The following is a 20,003-nucleotide window of genomic DNA, read 5'->3' as shown; positions in this document are numbered from 1 at the left end:
GGTATATCAAATATTCACCAAAAATTGAAGGGTTATTTCTAAATTATCCAATTGTATCACTCGGATTTCAGATAAAATCTGACCCATTTTAAGCCTTGCATTCAAGGGGTATATCAAATATTCACCAAAAATTGAAGGGTTATTTCTAAATTATCCAATTGTTTTATCGGTCTCCACTCTCCAATAGTCCAATGGGCTTCTTGCATCTGCTTAAACCCACACACGTGTGTATAAATCAAGACTAGACAAAACGACTATTTTACCCTTATACCTACAAATATTCCCATCGCATCTCACACGTGGTGTGGCTCTTCAAATCGCAACCCTAGAAACTTCCAATATATCAGTAAATTTTCCAAATGCAAAGGATAATCTCGGTAATTTAACACCACTCCTCAAACAATCTCCTCTTCGTAATAAACCCTCTTATAGAGAAGCACAAACAAAAATCCTAATCCCTTGTAGAGATCAAAGAGAAAAAAAGGAAAAAACTTCCCAAAAACAGAAATCAATCAAGCAATCTTCGTTGGATTTCGCTCAGATCCAGAGAAACACTGAAGAAAAATCAACAATAACAGAAAGCTTTTGAGTTGAATCTCTTTTGATGCTGATCAGCGATGCCTCCAAAGCAGCAATCGAAAGCTGACTTAGCGAAGAAGCAGAAAGTGGTCGAAGATAAGACCTTTGGACTCAAAAACAAGAACAAGAGCAAAAATGTCCAGAAATACGTTCAGAGTATCCAGCAATCCGCACAACCCAAGCCCGACTCCTCCAAGATCGCCGCCAAGGTTAGTTTTTTATCCCCCAAATCCCAAAAGATCCTTTTTGGCATAAAGATTGCAAATTTGTAAATTTTAACTGTATAAACCTTCATTTTTTTCTAAAATTAATGTGGGGAACAGAAAAAGAAAGAGGAGGAGAAGGCAAGAGAGAAGGAGCTGAGTGATTTGTTTAAGATTGCTGTTAGTCAGCCCAAGGTTCCAGTTGGTACGTCTTTTGTTTAATTTAATATGGGTTTTCAACCATTTATGCTAATTTTAAGTTTATATTTGATTTGATTTTATGTATGTTGTTGATGTTGGGATGATGCTTCAGGAGTTGATCCCAAGTCAATATTATGCGAATTTTTCAAAGCGGGGCAATGTACTAAGGGTTTTAAGTGCAAATTTTCACACGATTTGAATATCCAGAGGAAGGGAGAAAAGATTGATATTTACAGTGATAAGCGTGATGAAGGTGATTAAATTTAACGACTTGATTGGTTTGTTTATCGGTTCTTCTGTTACTGTTTTTGAATTATTGTTTTTCCATGATTTTTTATGTTTGTATGTGTTGTTGGGTGTTTTTAATTCTGTTTGGTTAAAGAAACAATGGAGGATTGGGATCAAGAGATGCTGGAGAAGGTTGTGGAGTCAAAGAAGACTGAGTATAACCCAAATAAACCTACTGAGATTGTAAGTTTTCTATTCTCCATCTCAGCTGTAGAAATTTAAGATAATTTGTAGTACGTTGATTACTGATAAAGATAAAATTTTATTTGTTTATTCATTAAATTTTAGTTTTTTTTTTAATCCATGCTTCTGATTATCATTGCAAACAAAATGTGCTGTAAGCTGACATCCTATGACCGTTGTAGCTCAAGATGTGTAGGTATGATTGTTATGCTATATAAGTCACTTGGATTTCTTCAAATGGATTAACACACTTCGCAATGAAGAACTTTCCATAAGATGTTACCTTACATAATGAATGTTTTGGAATATCAATTGGAAAATAACTCCCTTAACCTATCTCAACATCTTCATCTCATGCCAAAATCCAAGAAAAATTATACCTAAATTATCCAAGCAAAAGATCAATGAATGAGGAGTTGATCTGTCGATTCAACTAAAAAGTTGCACATAATGTGCTTGTTTCAGTTGATATGCTCTTGGTTAATCAGGGGGTTGGTGGTGAGGATTGTGTCAATCATAGCCCTCCACACGAAACAAACCTGTGTTGCATAGCCCTCCACATGATACAAGCCACCTTAGACCGTAGGTTATTTCTAGATCAACTTAGCTGGAAAGTAATCATGATCTTTTTTAGGAAATCACCTAATAGAATGATTATTCTGAAATCTCTCATGACCCATCTATCCTCCTAGTCAAATTAGAAGCCACCCCATTGATTTTATCAACAAAAATAAGCCAAGATGTCAATTTCTATAGTTACTACACTTATGAGATTTACGTTTCATGATACTCTTGATTTGTTTGATTGTCTCAGTTGATGGATAGAAATTACACTCACACATATATATATGGGTTAGGTTCGGGAGCCAACACATTTGTCCTATGTGGCTTAAAAGTTTCGGATTGAGTTGATTTTTTGTGAGGATGATCTTTACGGCGAGGAGATCATCCTCACCAAAAATCAGCTGAATCTAAAATTTCTAAGTCCATCAAAAGTGGTTTACAAATTTTCGGTAAAAAATCGATAGTTCACAATTTTAAACCACTTTTGATGGACTTAGTTTCAGATTCGGCTGATTATTGGCGAGGATGATCTCCTCACCATAGAGATCATCTTCACCAAAAATCAGTTCAATCCAAAACTTTTAAGCCACATAGGACAAATGTGTTGGCTCTATGTTGGCTCTCTAACGTTGGTTCCCGAATGCCACCCTATATGGGGTATGCTAACATCCAAGACCGAGGGGGACGCTAGCATTCTCCCACTTTTCTCTTGACAAAAAATGCCTTTTCAGTTACTCTAACTGTATTACCTTAGTGGGTACCTTTGTCTTTTTAAAAAAACAAAGGAGAAAAAGACTTTATCTCTTCCACGTTTCTCTTCCTCAATCTCAAGTTACAAAACTCCTTCCTGTCATCACGATTCTCTCTATCTCTTTCTCTACTTTTATAGGATAAGTCCACCTTCTCTACCTTTAATTTTCTATGTTTGTTCATTTGATTGTAGACAATACAATAAACTATGTATCCTGTACATTCGGTAATATGACAAACTCAAGTCTCTTCTCACACTAAACTAAAGAACTTTATTATCAAGATCTAATTATAATACAATTTCATTAGTTGTTTAGATTTTATTTCTCAAAATTAGTGTCCATTGTGAAGTATGGTTTCAAATTATTTAAACTGTAACATAATAGAGTTTAATACGTACAATAAATCTCACGGTTGCATTTATTTTTAAGATTTTTAATTTTTTGAAGATAGTTTTCCTAACCAAAAGTCAGCCATTTATGAAGTTTATTCTTGATACTAGACACACAAATAAGATATGGAGCAGAACAAATAGTTACCCAACGTCATAGACCACATGATCTAGATTCTAAAGTGAAAACGCCTTTACCCATTTGTTGATTTTCTAAAAGCAAATTTTTTCTTACCTTAATATCTATGTGAAGAAATGTTGGATGATATTATGAAAGTATTATGATCGAAAATAGGGATTAGCTCAGTTAGTCATTTTAATGAAGATAATAACTGTTCGAGAGTGAGAGGTGTAATTAAGGGGAGATGTTGTAATTTTAAATTGAAAGGAAGAGACGTGAAAATCAAAGAATCCCTTTCCACTTTATTTTTCAATTAGACAATTTTTCTCAATAAACAATACTAGTTAAAAGTAATTGAAAGGACATTTTTTGTCAAGAGAAAAAGTGGGAGGATGCTAACATCTCCATCTGGCCGTACGTAATGCGATAAACGTGCTCATTCTTTTTTATTAAGGCCGCCAATGGACAACAGTAATTGCCCATTATGTGGTTCCAATGATTATAAAGGCATGCTCTCGTTCAATCATTGGCTAGGTGAGTCATGAAAGGATCATCATTTTTCTTGTGCTTGACGAAGGGAATAGGGGAATTAATTCTGCTACATCTACAAATTCAAGGTGATGGCTTTGGAGCCTATAGGTTCACATCCAATTCTAGAGCCAAATGCAGAATTCATTGAGAAGCAATTGGCCAAGTCAAAGTTGTATAGGGGGAGGAGTTTATAATCATTGGAAGCACGTACTGGACACCTATTGTCATCCATTGGCAGCCTTAGTAAAAGAATGCGTACGTTTATCATATTAAGTATGGTCGATGATCTGGTCTATCCTTGCTATATATAAGGGAATGCTAACGTCCAAGATCGCATGAGGATGTTAACATCCTCCCACTTTTTCTCTTTACAAAAAAGGCCTTTTTAGTTACTTTAACTAGTATTATTTATTGGGCAAATTTTTTTTTTTGAAAAACAAAGTGGAAATGGATTCTTTATCTTCTATGTCTTTTTCTCTCAATTGTAAAATTATAAAATCTTCTCCCCTTAATTACGCCTCTCTCTCTAATAGCTATTGTCTTTATTAAAATAAACTTACTGAGCTTATCCCTATTTTTGATTACAATACTAAATTTCCTAACATAATTCAACATTTCTTCACTTGGATAGTAAGGTTATAAGAAAATTGCTTTCAGAAAATTAAAAACTGGGCAAAGATGTCTTCATTTTATAATCTAGATCACGTACTTCCACATCTCATTTGTGTGCCTAGCATCAAGAATAAACTTCATAAATGGTTGACCTTTGGGCTGGAAGATATAATTGAAAATCTTGAAAGCAAATGCAACATTGAGCTTTATTGCATGTATTGAACTTTATTATGTTATGCCTTAAACAATATGTAATCAAAATTCACAATGGACACTAATTTTGTGGAATAAAATCTAAATAGTTAATAAAATTATATTATAATTAGATCTTGAAAATAAAGTTCTTCAGTTTAGTAAGAAAAGATGCACTTGAGTTAATCATATTACTGATTGTAGAGGATACAAAGTTCATTGTACTCTCTATAGTCAAATTAACAAACATTGAAAATTAATGGTAGAGAGGGTGGACTTATCTTGTAGAAGGAGATAATCGTGGATAAGAGGGAGAGTTTTATAACTTAAGATTGAGGGAGAGAAACATGGAAGCAATAGATTCTATTTTTCGTTTCTTTTTCAAAAAGTACCCGATAAGGTAGTACTATTTAAGGTAACTGAAAGGGCATTTTTTTTCCAAGAGAAAAAGTAGGAGGCTACTAACTTTCCCATGCGGTCTTGGACGTTATCATTCCCCTAAGTTTGAAGGAGGAGTTTTGATCCCAGGTCTATGGTATTACCACAAAGATTTTACCACCTCACGATCTGTATGGAGAAGATAGTATCTTGTGGAACCATCTGCACATGACTGTACTGCGTGTCCCATGAACCACCTTTGTCCAATGACACTCTCATGGTAGAAATGTGCTCCATGATCTTGCTCAATTTGCTGAATATATGTTTAGCGATGGAAGAAAAATTGTCCATGGATTCTTCTTTAGTCAGTGGTTTCAGAAATTCCTAACCGGCTGCAAGAGAAACGACGATTCTCGCAAGGAAAATGATCTTCATTGGCTTGGTTGTTCTACTGATTGCTGAGGTGGAAGGAGTTAGGAAGATGAAGGCCACCTACTTCTTTTGTGCATGAATTCACTTGATTTGCTCAATTGATTAACATCTTTGGTGTGAGAACTGGTTCACAACATAGGAGAATTTGTATCAAGGTGTTAACTTGACCTGCTGGTGTCTTCTTTCCTTGCCACCGGTCAATATTCAGATGTGGCAGGTTGTAATGGATATTTTTGTTTGAGTTGCTTTCACCATCCACACTTTTCTAATGGCCAAAAGCCCATTATTTGGTTATGAACTTAATGCTAAAATGTATTGATTTAGAATTATCATGAGTACCATCTCACATGGAAATAGTTATTGATTTTTTAGGTCTAATGTATTTGTATGACCTACACTTCCTATCACATTATGGCTCTTATTGAGTAAAACAAATATTTATTCATTTGTGCTTCTGGATATGTGTTCAGGTTTGCAAATACTTTCTGGATGCAGTGGAGAAGAAACAGTATGGATGGTTTTGGGTATGTCCAAATGGTGGTAAAGACTGCCACTACAGACATGCTCTTCCTCCAGGATATGTGTTAAAATCTCAAATGAAGGCTTTATTGGATGAAGAGACTGAAAAGATGATATCTGTCGAGGAAGAGATTGAAAATCAGGTAATCATGTGATTTAGTTTTAATTATTAATCTCTTCCATATCACAATAGTCAATAGTGGTATTGTTATGCTGCCATCCCTCCTTGTACGTTTTGGGTCTTAGATGATTACTTATTTTAAATCTAGTGCATTAGTTTTAATATTTGATTATATTGTGTTTTGGCCTTAGCGTGCAAAAGTAGCAACTTCAACCCCGATGACTACGGAGCTGTTCTTGCGCTGGAAGAAGAAAATAACGGAAGAAAGAGAAGCTGGCCTTTCTGCACAGCAAGCAGAGAGGGCTAAGAATGACCGCATGAGGTATTTTTGTTTATCATGATTATTGTACTTTGTTAGGCCTTCTGCTTAAAATGCTATTGATTAATTTGAATTTTCCACCCATTGTAGTGGCCGTGAGCTGTTTCTTTCAGATGCTAGCTTGTTTGTGGATGATGTTGAAGCATATGAAAAGTACCAAAGAGAAGAACCTAATGACACGGTAGAGAAGGTAACCTTTCCAGAATTCTTTTATTTATTTACTAGAGTTCACCTGTGCCTATGGCATGGGCATCCTCTCTCGGGTTAAGGGGGTAAAAGTGAAAAAATAAAGTTGGAGGGGTATTATTATAAAAAAAATTGAATTAAAGGGGTAAAAGATGAAAAATAATCAAATGAATTAAAAAGAGGAAATATGGTAAAGTTAGGGGAGGTGAAGAATAAATTAAATAAAGTGTTCCCCAAGAAAGTATAGCTTGATGAAAGGGGTATTATTTAAAAAACTGAGATTAAAGGGGTAAGAGATGAAAAACAATTAAGTGGATTAAAGGGGTAAAAAAGAAAATATAGTAAAGTTATAGGGGCATCCTCTTTTGGGTTAAGGGGGTAAAAGTGGAACAAAATAGAGTTGGAGGGGTATTATTAAAAAATTGAGATTAAAGGGGTAAAATATGAAAAATAATAAAGTGGGTTAAAAGAGGTAGAAGAGAAAATATAGTAAAATTGGAGGAGGTGAAGAATAAAGGAAATAAAGTGGTCCCATAACACTATAACTTGATGGGAGGTTTAACCCACAAAATTGTAGATGATGGGAGGTTTGTCTCCCACAACACTGTAGTTGATTTGATGTTTGTCTCACACACAATTGTTCCAACTCAGTTGTGTTTTGTTATATATATTTTTAATTATCTCTGGAAATTTAAAAGAATTTATGATTTTCAAGGAAGTAACAACATTTAAAAGGCTTGGGAGTTCAAATATCTAAATAGTGCTTTCCATACACTAAAAAGAAAGAAGTTTAGTGCTTTCCATACACTAAAAAAAATGTTTAACTGCTGATGTATGCAAAATATGCTGTGCTGATGCTATATGTTAAGGATGAAAATATATACTTGCGTAATAATCAACCTCAATGCCTTATCAACAATTGTGAAAACTGAGTTCCATATTATGTTCTTGCGCTTTTGGGTATGTTGATCTCTAGATCTGACACCTAGAAGGTTTTATATTATGTTCATCTTTGTGCATTTACTAGACAATCTTATTATGTCCTTCTATCTTGAGGTCAATGCATATCCTGGTTGTAATATTAAAATGGCCTTCATGTGTATAAATGTCCTTTCTTGACCTTTGCCTCACTTCCTAGATAGAAATACACCTGTACACTAATGTGAAAGCTTAGAAGTAGAAATATACATACCCAATTGAGATGTGATATGATTGCATCACAGTGCCTAGGGACACAGTCTAATAGATCGTTGTATCGAGTAGTATGTTTTAGTAAAGTTTGTAGTGTTTATGGATTCATTTTGTTCTAAATTCTAACATCATCTCATGCCATTATACTTGTCAGTAAAGTGCATAATGAGAGATATATCATTGCACAATGAAATTAAAACTCTTAGATTTTTTGATAAAAAATAAAGTAAAGATCGTGAGGATCATACAAGAATTACATAACATTTTTTAAGTGCATTTTATTTATGAGGTAGTGTTACCTTGCTTAGCCGATGATTTTGCCAGCAGTTTGGCACTGCTTTGAGCATCCAGAAAGTGTACTACACCTCTTACCTAATTTATTAAGGTAGAGTAACAGTTTCTAGTTTGTAGTATCCTTTGATTTACTGATCAGTTGACATACTTTTTCTCCAAGGCTCAACTTCAAACCAGTGTTGAACGGAGTAAATTGGTTAGTTTAGGATGAAAAAACAGCCTGGCCAACCACCCGAGTGGTGGAGCAGTGGTTCAGCGACTTGGGTATGCTCCCCAGGGTCGTGAGATCGAGTCTCTCTTCCCGCGACTTGACCCAATACTCCTGTTTGTGGTGGCTGGGCACATCTGCAGGGATTAGTCTCACTTTCAAAGGGGTTGGGAACACCCTGGTTGCATCAGAAAATGAATACGGCCTGGCCAAGTAATTTTCATAATGCAAAACATCAAGATTTATGTTCCCCAGCGACCACTACTTTTCTGTTGAAGTATTGTATTGGTTATATCAGAACATTATAGAATTGGCTGAGTAATTCCTGTTTTATACTGATTCGGAGACGCATGTCACATAAACAATTAAATTGGATTTCTTAATCTCCCCTCTCCCAAAATTAAGATTAGAAAAAAGAGACTTTAACAAGCTATGTCTGACACTTTTAGGATTTTTGCCATGGCAGACATATATCCGATACATCCGATACTTCCTAACATTTAAGGTAGTCTCACTCTCACCTTTTTTATTTTACTGGTCTTTGTATTATAAAAGTTACTTCCCATCCCTCGTACACTAATGTATTCTATTGTTAAAACACAATTGTGGTTTTATATCAGAAGTAATGGTCTATAGAAATGTTTTCTTTTACTTTTCTTATATTTCTTTCCCTACTTTTTATTTAAAGGGGTTCTGAGTTAACTATCGGCGTCATCTTATGCTCTATCCCAAATATTGTGATTGGCAACATGAATCTTATTTTTCTATTTCACTCTATCTTGGGCGATACATTCAGTTTTTATTATTTTTTATTATTTTTTTTATCGATGATATATTCAGTTAGTGTATGCATCTTGAAATGGGAGTATTCTCTTTTGACATATACACTTTACCCGTGTGTGGGAGATTTGGAAGGAAAGAAACCAATGAATGTTTGTGAGCGCGGATGATGTGGATGATTGTGTCTTAAAAACTAAGGCGTTGCTATATAGTTGGTCAAAGCTTTTCCATGTGTACAGGGGTGTCTTCTTCAATTAATGTATATAGATGAATGACTTTGATTAAGGGAGGAGGATAGGGTGACATATTGTTGGACCTCCCTGTTATAGGTGGTTGAGATGTCACCTCTAGCTCTCTTGCATGTTCTACCCGTCTACATTGAACTTCCTCTTAGCCTTAATGAGTTCAAATTTTGTAATGCTCACATTTTAATTATATTTAACTTTTCAGGCCAAGAACAATTCTGCCACTGAAGGGCCAAGTACCTTGAAATCTCCAGTCATTGATGCCGAAGTACTTCCTGATGATGATGACGATGACGAACTAGACATGGATGAGTTAAATGAGCTGGAAGCAAGCCTGTCAAGAACATCAATTCAGATCCGCGAACCAGGCATCGAAGCATAATCTTGAAAAAGAGACGTACTTCTCACACATTGTAAGTGTTAGGCTATGCCAATTTAGAGCACGAATGACAATCATCGGTGTCCTCTGTGCCAGTCAGTTCTGAACAGGGACCCTTGAAGATGGTAACCAGTGATCCTATTTTAACTGTAGCCAACAATTCTATCGAAGAGGAAATCATTTGCATGTCCAGAATATTTTTTTTGAGGTTCTCAAGTGACCTTTTTGATGTATTGATTGTCGGTTCAATAGGTGGTTAAGAACTTAGTTTTGATACAAGAGTTTCCGTATTTAAAAATTAAAATGTTACGTGTGAGTGAAAACATTGTTATTGGTTCACTCGAGTGTCAGAATTAAATGGAAATTAATGGTTTTTTTCTATTAAGTTAATTTTCAAGTCTGCCTATTTTTTGAATAATACTTATTATATGTATCCTTGAAAAATGTTTCTTGTGTCAATAGAAGTGTAGCAAGAAGACATGGTTCCTCATTAGCTGAACATAATGTTATTAAGGCGTATCCAGACTCCATGATGACAGTTTGAGGTACTTTCTTGAGATCCCAACATCTTCATGTTTGATGGTAATTATCAATAAGTTCTATTGAGCTTAGCTGCATTGCTTGATTGATTATTGTTTTTACTCATTGATTCAGTATATGTTTGCGTCATGGATATTCATAATATCCATGACAATTTTACGAGTTGTGCTGGATTGACCACAAGATTGGACTTTATGTTGAACATTTTAACGTGAAAGTGGATAGTAATTGTAGATGCTTTTTCACTCATATCTCAAGGAAAAGATCTATGGTTCTGTGCACACCCGGTTGTGAAAGTGCATGGGAACCATAGATACTTTCCTAGAGATACAAGTGAAAAAGCATCTATGGTTCCTATCCACTTTCACGTCTAGATGTGGGATATGAGGTCCAATCTTGTGATCAGTCCAGCACGACTCTTTTACTTAATATCTAAAATAGAAAATTGTATTTCCGTGGTTACTTATTTCGTCTAAATGGTACTTATTTCACTTGAGTCTGACTAGCCTTACTAAGTAAGGATTCCACGCTTTTGGCTCACCTTGTGATATAAAAATAAAACAAAAGCATGATCTATTGCTTCAATGTTGTAGAGGATGAAATTCCATGAGCTTTTATAAAATAAATATTTAAAAAAAAAATTATTTTTCACTTTTGAATTTTAAATTTAAGTTTAGGAGTATGGTGGAAGTTTGGTAGCCATAAGATCCAATTTCTTTTTATTTTTTATTTTTTTTTATCTGAGTTTTTCCCAGAAATCTAGAGGTGTTGGATTGCCAATGTGGTGATCCATTTTTGCAAAACAACTCTTAGGAAAGCTTAAAATCTTACTAAGCTAAGTGAGGAAAGTGTTTTTCATAACATTAAGCTGTCCAAATCATGGGTCGTGTTTTGAAAATTTTATGCACCCATAACGCATTTAATCCTAACCTCAAATCAAATAATTTTGTTCGAGTGGCTAGAAATGCATGGAAGGAGATCGTTATCCAAAAAAAAAAAAAAATACATGGAAGGAGTTATTCTATTTTAGGAAAAATTATTTAAGGTGTATTTGATTGCATGGAGAATCAAAATTCATGAAAAAAATTATAGTGAACAAATGACTAGGATGGAAAACTTGAAATCATTATTTGATATTGCTTTAGGAACATAAGAGGGAAAAAAGAAGAAGAAGAAGAAGAAGAAGATGAGGAAGAAGGAGGACGTGGTGATGACAATGGAGGTGAGGGAAGAATAAGAAAAGGAGAGAGAGAGAAAGAGAGAGAGAGAGAGAGATAGAGAGAGAGGAGAAAGAAGGTGGTCGACGATGGTGGCTAGAGACAGTGATGGTAAGATTGAGGTTGAGTGTGATAGCGATTATGATAGTGGTGGTGGGGAGGAGGAAGAATAGATGAGTTAGGGTTTTAATTTGTTAATGAAAAATATGGAATCCAATTTTTGTTGAACTTTTGGATGTGGTGAAAAATGATTTTTCATGAGAAAATGTAATCAAACACATGAAAAATATAATTTTTTATCCTATTTTCCATGTGCAATCAAAGGTTCCATTCCGCCAGAAAAGGATTTAAGAAGAAAGAAACAATTTCAAGGATTTTTTTTTTTTCTTAGTTTTTGGATGAAAATCGATCAAGAATGCTACTTTTGATTTGAAATTATCTAAACAAATCGTTATCTGAAAATTTTAATTCATCTTTCCATGTATTTTAATTGAAAATACTCGAAAATGGGTGAATTTTACCAGTGTCGAATTTGACAATAAATAAAAAGTGATGAATTCAACTACCACAAAAAATTTAGGGACTATTTAGAAATAAATCCCTCCGTCAGGATCTTTTAAGTAATTTTCCTATTATTATTATTATTTTCATAAAATTCATCTGATCAAAGATCATAGACGATCTGGATTCTGGACAAGTGTTAGTTCAATTCTTGACACGTCATCTCCACTTTTTAAAAGCAAAATCACTTTTTTTAATCACAATGCTGGAGACTTCGGTTTTCCTTGATCAAACCTGGGTTGGAGAGACTGTGGGCCCAGTTTTTATGATATAATACTAACAGTACAGGTGGGGGGTGATTGTGATGGATCATGAAAATGGACTGGGGAAGACTTTCATAACTGAGGAGGGTCGCTTCTGGACATTTCACACGTGTGCCCAAACAAAACAAAACTTAACTGAACCCTGATCTATGAAAAAGTAATCATGGTTTGATGTGTTCCTTGACCACTTCGAGGTTCGAAAGTCCACGTTTAGTCCCAAACAACACGATAGTTCGAAATATGATTTACTAATACTACTTGCGTTGGACACTGGGTCCAACACTGAGTTGACCTAAAACCGTTGATTTTCTAAGTTGTATTTCGAGGAAATAAATTTATGATTACCTGTGCACTGTCTGATCAACTCAGTGTTAATGAAATACTTCTCTATAATGTTCAAATGGCGGTCCTTGATTGGCCTACACTCAAGCTTTTAAACTTAGATTCACACTCTATTTCGATTTCTTAATTCAATTTGATAGAATAATTCAAAAACTCATTGATGTGACATGTGCAAGAATCTTAAATTTTTTCTCTTGGGATACATAATTGCATATGAATTTTTAATTCAATCCGATAGAATAACTCAAAAATTCACTGATGTGATATGTACAAGAATCATAGATTTTTTTCCCTCAAGATACACAATTGTACATCCCCATATAAATATGTGTAGTTGTGTATCCTCAAGAAAAAAAAAAATCTATAATTCTTATACATGTCACGATCAATGAGTTTTTAAGTTATTTTATCAAATTAAGTTAGAAAATTAACATTGTCTCACAAAATGCACCATCAGAGATCTTAGGGAAGAAAAATGAACTCACATGGCAACGTTTCACATTTGGGTTCAAATGAATTGGTAAGACCCGACTATCATAATCGACAATTTGAAAATTTGAGTCTTTTTTTATATAAAATTCTTTTATTTATATTTTATAAATTAATTAAATGAACTATTTGCATTTTATATAGAAGACTAAGATTTTTGTTTGACCATTTATAACTAATGAAGTTAGTAATAAAAGGAAATAATTGTTTAAATATATAAAAAAAAATGTTAATTTAAAAGGGTTTGACTCATGAGTCTTCATGGATTAAAACAATAGACGTTGACTCTCTATCTGACATTGACTTTTTTCTAATTCTACAATGAATGTCTTTGCATAAGTTGACTTTGTCCTAGAAGTTCACCTAACTGGGTCCCATTATCATATCAGGTGGAGTGAGTCCCTCCATGATTTTTAAACTCGTCCGAGATCGAGACGTATTACCCGAGTTAACTTGGTATCAGAGCTGAACGAGATCAATTCACAAAGTGATTTTTTTGACCGAGTTTTGCATTTCATGTACAATTTTTCGAGTTATCTCACGAGACGTCTCAAACGTATCAGAAAACTCATCTGAGATGACTCGGTATCCGAGCTGAACGAGACAAGACGTGATATCGAGTTTAAAAGCCATGGGTCCCACACTCCCACCTAGATTTACTCTAAAGCAACGACGTTCGTGAAAAAGTAAACAAAAACTATATAACACTGGTGTGGCTAAAATATTAAGGGAAAATTACTTAATGAACCTTGTAATAGGGACTTCTTTCTAAATACACCTGGACTATTGGAGGTAACTTAACAACCCAACTAGTAAAATCTTTCTTTCGTAATGCCCCCATAACGCTTATAAAATGTTGATCAAATGGTTGAGATTAACCATTTAAATCTTCGTTCTCGATGATTTGAATCGTCAATCTTGAATCATGTTCTAATAGTTATGTGGACAACTAATAATAATTGATTTGACAATTATAAAAGATTGGTCTACAACTTGACTCATCAATTTTAATTATTGAAATGGGATGAGGAGGCATTAAGAAATAAAAAAGTTTATTAATTGGACTATCAAATTATTGTGAAAAAATTAGAGGGTATTTAAAAAGAAAAAAGTTTATTAATTGGATTATCAAATTATTGTAAAAAAAAAAGAGTAAGGGGTTTTTAGAAAGAAATCCCTCTATAAGGATTCATTAAGTAATTTTTCCAAACATTGATGCTACCTTTTTTTTTTTACAAATGTTTAACCATAAACAATAATTTATACCTAAATTGAACCACCCCCCCCCCCCCCCCCCCCAACAAAAAAATAAAATAAATAATAATAATAATAATTTAATAAAAATAAAAATAAAAATAAAAACCCTTTGACAACGAAACCTTAAAAGAACTTTATTTGACCCCACAACTTAATTTTTTTATATTAGGTTAATTGACTTGTAATAATATAATAATGTGCCCATCCCTTGGACACTAATGATAGTCCACTATGGAAAATGGGATTAATTGACTTATGATAATGTGCCCAAGGGAATGGGCCACCACAAAGTTCTATATTTAAAGAGTTTTATTTGTCTAGTAAGTCAAATCATGAACACCAGTCCCTTTATTTCTAACTTTCCTATTTAACTATAAAAATAATTGAGCGAAGACTTTAATATTTTCAACACCATATATAAATTTATCTTTTTATCTTATATCATCCATCAACCAAATGAAAGAATAAAAATTCAAAAAAGAAGTTTCTCAAAAATCATAAATAAATAGGGAAAGTGAGTAAAGTCAAGAGTCCTTGCAAGATTCTTGAACACAACACCCCTCCCCTCTTATTTTTCGTTAATGATTTTTTGACTTAAAAAATTTCATTCGATTTGTACTCCTTTGACATGGCAAGGGCACGGCACCATTGATATTTTTTTTGTGTATCCCGAAAAAAATATCTATGATTTTGTGTCCTTACCATGTCAGCTGTGTACACACGGAGTGGAAATTTTCGAGTTCGAAAATCACGACTTTTTTTTCTTCTAATTTTTTTATTTACTGACAGAAATCCAACAAAGACTTTTTGATATTTTCAACACTATCTATATATATTTATTTTTCTATCTCACATCATCTACTAATCAAATGAAAGATCACAAAATTCCAAAAGTTTCTCAAAGTTCCATATAAAATTATAAACAAATAGGAAAAGTGGGTAAAGTCAAGAATTCCTACCAGTGTCATTCTGCCTCTGTTCCAGCATTTTCTTATGTCCCCTAAAGTATTACAAATCACGACCCACCAAATCCTCCATCCCCTCTCTCTCACTCTCTCTCACACACACACACACAAAGAGCCTAGAACTCAGCATAACATCAGCAATATAATTCATTCTTTCAATGCCCACTACAAGAAATAAAAAGAGTAACATAAGATCCTTTTATTTATATAATAATACAACACATTTACAGAGATAAAGCTTAGTCCCCAAGAAACTAATTAATACTCCATCTCCTCCAAACATCTTTCCCCCCTCCCACACTTGAGGAAATTACACTAAATAAGCAAAACCCATTGCTAATACGATGGACAATATCTCCCTCCATAAAACTAGGAAAAAAAAAAAAAAAAACTAGGAGTCCATCTCACAAAACAAGAACAAAATAGACTTGAAGGCAGTTCCCATAGAATTTAAAGCCAACCCTTGATTTATCAGCTACTAGAAGAGGAGAAGCACCTAAGAATTTCCTTCTGAAGAGTAAGAAGTTGAATGTGTGACTGAGGAGTATGAGTTTCCTTCCACTTTTCTTCTACCCATAACTTTCCCTACCTTTGAGGCTACTTTGATCACTGATCTCACAAAGACTCCAATTATTTTAGCTTTGATTTGTCCTCTCTTTGGGGGGATTCTTCCTTTTATTTTATGTCGGGAATGGGTTGCTTCATTTGCCATTTTTGCGATTTTTCCAGACATATTTGAAGCTTATAATCTCTGTTTCTAACCCTCCAAAACAAGAAAAAAAAAAAAAAAAGCAAAAAAGAGAAAATTCAAAGTCCTTGAAGAAGTCGAGAGAAGAGAGATGAAAGAATGGCGAGAGCGGTTTGACGTTTATATAATTTGTTGGCGCCACAAGTCAACTGATTTGGTCATGTGGTTTCACACGCAAGGCTGACTTTTATGTCTAATGTCCAAATAGAGTTAAGAGTGGCAACATCAAGGGAGTTTGCCGAATTACCAATATTGCCCATCACATGTACGTTCTCTTTCTATATTTTCCCTTCTTTTTAATTGTAATTTTCTTATAAAGTCTAGGCTGTCAATGGACTGGATCAGACCCGAAGCCTGATCCGTTCAGTCCAATATCCGGAGATTTAAATTGAGATTTTAGGTTCCGATGAGGGTCCTTCTTATAGCATACCAAATTGGTTTTGGATCAATTATGTCCCGTTGGATATACGATCCAATAATACATGAGAGAGTTCATAAATTATATTATATATTTGTTTAAAGCACCGGATCTAATCCAATTCAAACCTAATTCAGTTATCATTGGTTTTGAATCTATATATTGAAAATTTATAAGAATAACCTCGATTTGATAGATAGAATCAAAAATCTTTTTCTTGTGTATCCTGAGGCAAATGATCTATTGTTTTGTGATGGGGGTGTCAGATCATTACGACATATTTGATAAGGTTTTGATCCAATAAAAACCCGATAATAATTATTACATCAAATCCAAATGTGATCCAAATTTTATTAGATTGATTCTATATTAACTTCAATCCAATTCAAATCCGATCCATTGCCAACAATTCACTAAGCAGAGAGAAGGACAATGATGCAATAGTACGTGTCATTAAAATGTTATGACATGTATACCCTTGAACATCTTTGATGGTCAAGTCCATGGTATATAAGAGTCAACTCCCCTAATTAATTCATTCGATTCTATCGAAAGTCAAGTCTTCTATTATTGAGAGTAAATTTATACTTATCATCATGAAATATTACTTAATACATCCTTTTACCCTAGATAATCCAAGCATTTGTTCTAATATATAAGGACTTTAATGTCTTTGTGCACATTGCCAAATCTTTGTGACGAAACTTCTATGACAATGGCATTTTGTCCTGTTCGGGACACACGATGAATAATCTCATCATGTCATTGTTTCGTTCATGCAAAATTATCACTACTTAGGTTTCAACTCATCGATATCGAACACTACTGATCTTCAACCAATTGACATTAGTGAAAATTGGGTGTTCTTTTTGTCTACTAAAAATCTATAATGGATCTTGAGAAAAGAGTGTGGCAGACAGAAAAGTGTGCCTCCAATCCTATAAATTGTTGAAACTTGAAACATCAACAAAAGCATTGGCTTAATGCCCATGATGGGAATTTTTTTTATCCAAATCCATTGAATGCGCAACGTGTCCGTATTTGGCATGACCAATGTCTTAGATAGGCATTTATTTTACAAAATTTAAGGATTCCACTTATGTTATAGTTCCATAATTATAAATTACTAAATTAGTTAACAAGTTGTAGGATTTGACTGGATAAATTCCAACCAGTGTGACGGTTTATATCGCACTTCTTGACGTGAAAGTGTATGAGAACCATAAATGCTTTTCATCAAGATACGAGTGAAAATGCATCTACAGTTCCTATCAACTTTTAAGTCAAGAAGTGCGATATGAGGTTACAACTTCAGGTCACTCTAGCTCGACTCTTTACTGAAACATTATATTTTTTGATAACTAGGTATCCATATAGATAGGCGACAGGTTCCGTCTCTGGGCTTTGCCCAATTAATAAACCATGGTCTTGTCCAAGGACTAGTCCCAAGGAATGTGCGACACCCACACATTACAGGGATCACACACATCAGGTAAGTGAGGGTGCAACCCTCATGCGTGGTTCCTGAGGAATTAATGCTCATATTAGGTATCGAATTCATGACCTACTCAATTGCCATTGAGACAAATCCTCGGAGTTTACTAAAACATCTTATGACTATTATTTAAGAGACTTATATTGGCAGGACAACTTTTACTTACAACACACCAATTACATATAGAATATTAGTGTGTTAATAGAAGCTCTCTTATTTATAAAACTTCATTTAAATTGATTTCAAACGCTTTGATTTGTTTAAGAAAAAGAGACCAAATTTGAAAATATTCTCAAACATCATTATCTGCTGTGGAGGTTCACCATAACCTTAGTGGGTCCCAGGATCATGCATGGTTGACTTTCCCAACGAGATTGGATCGATCAAAGTGAGGTCCAATTTTTAAAAGTGTGGGCCCAAAAAGTGATCCACACGGATTTTCCAACACCGACCAAGAGCAGACATAACTAACCCATCTTTATGGCCTCGTGAAATGAGGTTCGATTTTGACATGAAATTGATTTTGAATAGTGTACTAACTTGACTTTAAAAAAAAAAGTCAAGTTAGAGCTGTTAATGGATCCAATCAGACCCAAAATCCGATTTATTCTGTTCCGATAACTTTGGGTCTCGATGGATGTTTTGGATTTTGATAAGGTTTCAATCTGATATCTTATTGGATTGGATCCAGATCAACCATATCCCGATCCGATAATATGTTAGAAAGTATATAAATTATATTATATATTTATTAAGATGTATGAAGTTTCTTGAGATTTTGTTTGTAAAACTGTATTGGGCCAATCCGATTGTTAATGGATCGGATCGGGGATCTTAATATTGAGTTATGATAAAAACCTGATCTGATAAGAGTTTGATCCGATCTAATCCTTATTGGACTGGTATCAAATCAACCTTGGTACGATCTAGACCCAATCCATTGACATTCCTAACTCAAATACTCTTAACGTAACCTACATGAAATCATAGTTTTTCTATGTGTATCTCAAGGAATACAATCTATGGTTTTCTGTAAATACCACGACAAGTGAGTAGATTTGAGTATCTTTTTTGGGTCAGTTTAGCATGAGTCATTAATTTTTCATTCACAATCACATGTTTTATCTCGAGATAAGCACTATACAAATTATCAAAATTAAAATATATCGATAGTCATTTATGAATTTATGCATAATCATTTTTTAATCGTGATAATCTGACGCTCTTTGTACGCTTCCTTCTCAGAACCATAGATCCTTTGCTTTGGAATACATAAAAACAAAGATTTATGGTTCTGTGAACTGTCAGGTCAGAGAGTGTAAAATAAATAACGTCAATTTATCACGATTCATCATTTTTTTGATAAAGATATTTCCCTATTTTTTTAATTTTTTAGAAATATTCTTCATACCATTATTGGAAAATGATTTTATGACATTTATCGGGAACTTCTAATCTTATTCTCTTACTACCCGAGCCAATAAATCGTTTTTGTGATAATTTCTTAGGTGCATTCAAAGATTGACAAATATTTTTGTAGAAAATTCATTTTTTCATAATTATTTTTTAAAAAGCACAAAACCAATCGGAGAACAGTTATGCAAGGTAAAGTTTTCACTCGTGAATTTATAAATAAAAACTAAAAACTAAAAAATAGAAATAAGAAACATTTGAAGGGTTAAGAACACTTGTACCTTAATTTCTCTTGCTATTTTAATAATTTATTTCTTACTTTATCATAGAAATTTATTAGGTAGGTAAATTTCCTCGCCAAAATACCAATTTGTGGTACAAATCTTGATGAGGGTGAAAACTAATCTTCTTCTATATGTACATGTGTGTGTGGCTCTCTCAACGATATTAATTAAGACGATCTAATTGTGCAAATATTACTTTGTAAATAACACTTGAGATTTTGTTACGGATAACCTCCCTTGGATCAATCAAGATAGATAAATTAGAAAGATTCAAAAACAAAAACAAAAAAACAAAAATAAGGGATTTATGTGGTTCAACAAGATTGTTAATGTCCATGAGTGAC

The 20,003-nt window shown here is 33.8% G+C and overlaps 1 protein-coding gene across 2 annotated transcripts; it reads left to right on the top strand.

Annotated features, from left to right (window-relative positions):
• The first annotated feature begins 416 nt into the window (after positions 1 to 416).
• Positions 417 to 10,067, top strand: LOC147399861 (zinc finger CCCH domain-containing protein 11-like). 2 transcript variants are annotated; one of them, XM_086445405.1, is made up of 9 exons: positions 417 to 788; positions 903 to 987; positions 1,096 to 1,236; positions 1,366 to 1,454; positions 5,896 to 6,087; positions 6,257 to 6,387; positions 6,475 to 6,574; positions 8,730 to 8,768; positions 9,494 to 10,067. In XM_086445405.1, the coding sequence occupies exons 1-9, from the start codon at positions 618 to 620 to the stop codon at positions 9,668 to 9,670; spliced, it is 1,125 nt and encodes a 374-aa protein (XP_086301531.1). In that variant the 5' UTR covers positions 417 to 617; the 3' UTR covers positions 9,671 to 10,067. The 2 variants fall into 2 exon arrangements, with proteins under 2 accessions (XP_086301531.1, XP_086301532.1); XM_086445406.1 differs by lacking the exon at positions 8,730 to 8,768 and having other exon boundaries at positions 421 to 788.
• The last annotated feature ends 9,936 nt before the right edge of the window (positions 10,068 to 20,003 follow it).

Source organism: Akebia trifoliata, chromosome 6 (assembly GCF_017979445.1).
Source record: "Akebia trifoliata isolate Shusen 1 chromosome 6, ASM1797944v1, whole genome shotgun sequence".
NCBI classification, from domain to species: domain Eukaryota; kingdom Viridiplantae; phylum Streptophyta; class Magnoliopsida; order Ranunculales; family Lardizabalaceae; genus Akebia; species Akebia trifoliata.
This window is presented reverse-complemented; position numbering and strand designations above follow the sequence as displayed.

Coding starts and splice junctions, on each gene's coding strand:
- LOC147399861 (XM_086445405.1), top strand. CDS start 618: ATGCCTCCAAAGCAGCAATCGAAAGCTGACTTAGCGAAGAAGCAGAAA. Junction 789..902: donor CCTCCAAGATCGCCGCCAAG/GTTAGTTTTTTA, acceptor TGTGGGGAACAG/AAAAAGAAAGAGGAGGAGAA. Junction 6,575..8,729: donor CTAATGACACGGTAGAGAAG/GTAACCTTTCCA, acceptor TTGCCATGGCAG/ACATATATCCGATACATCCG.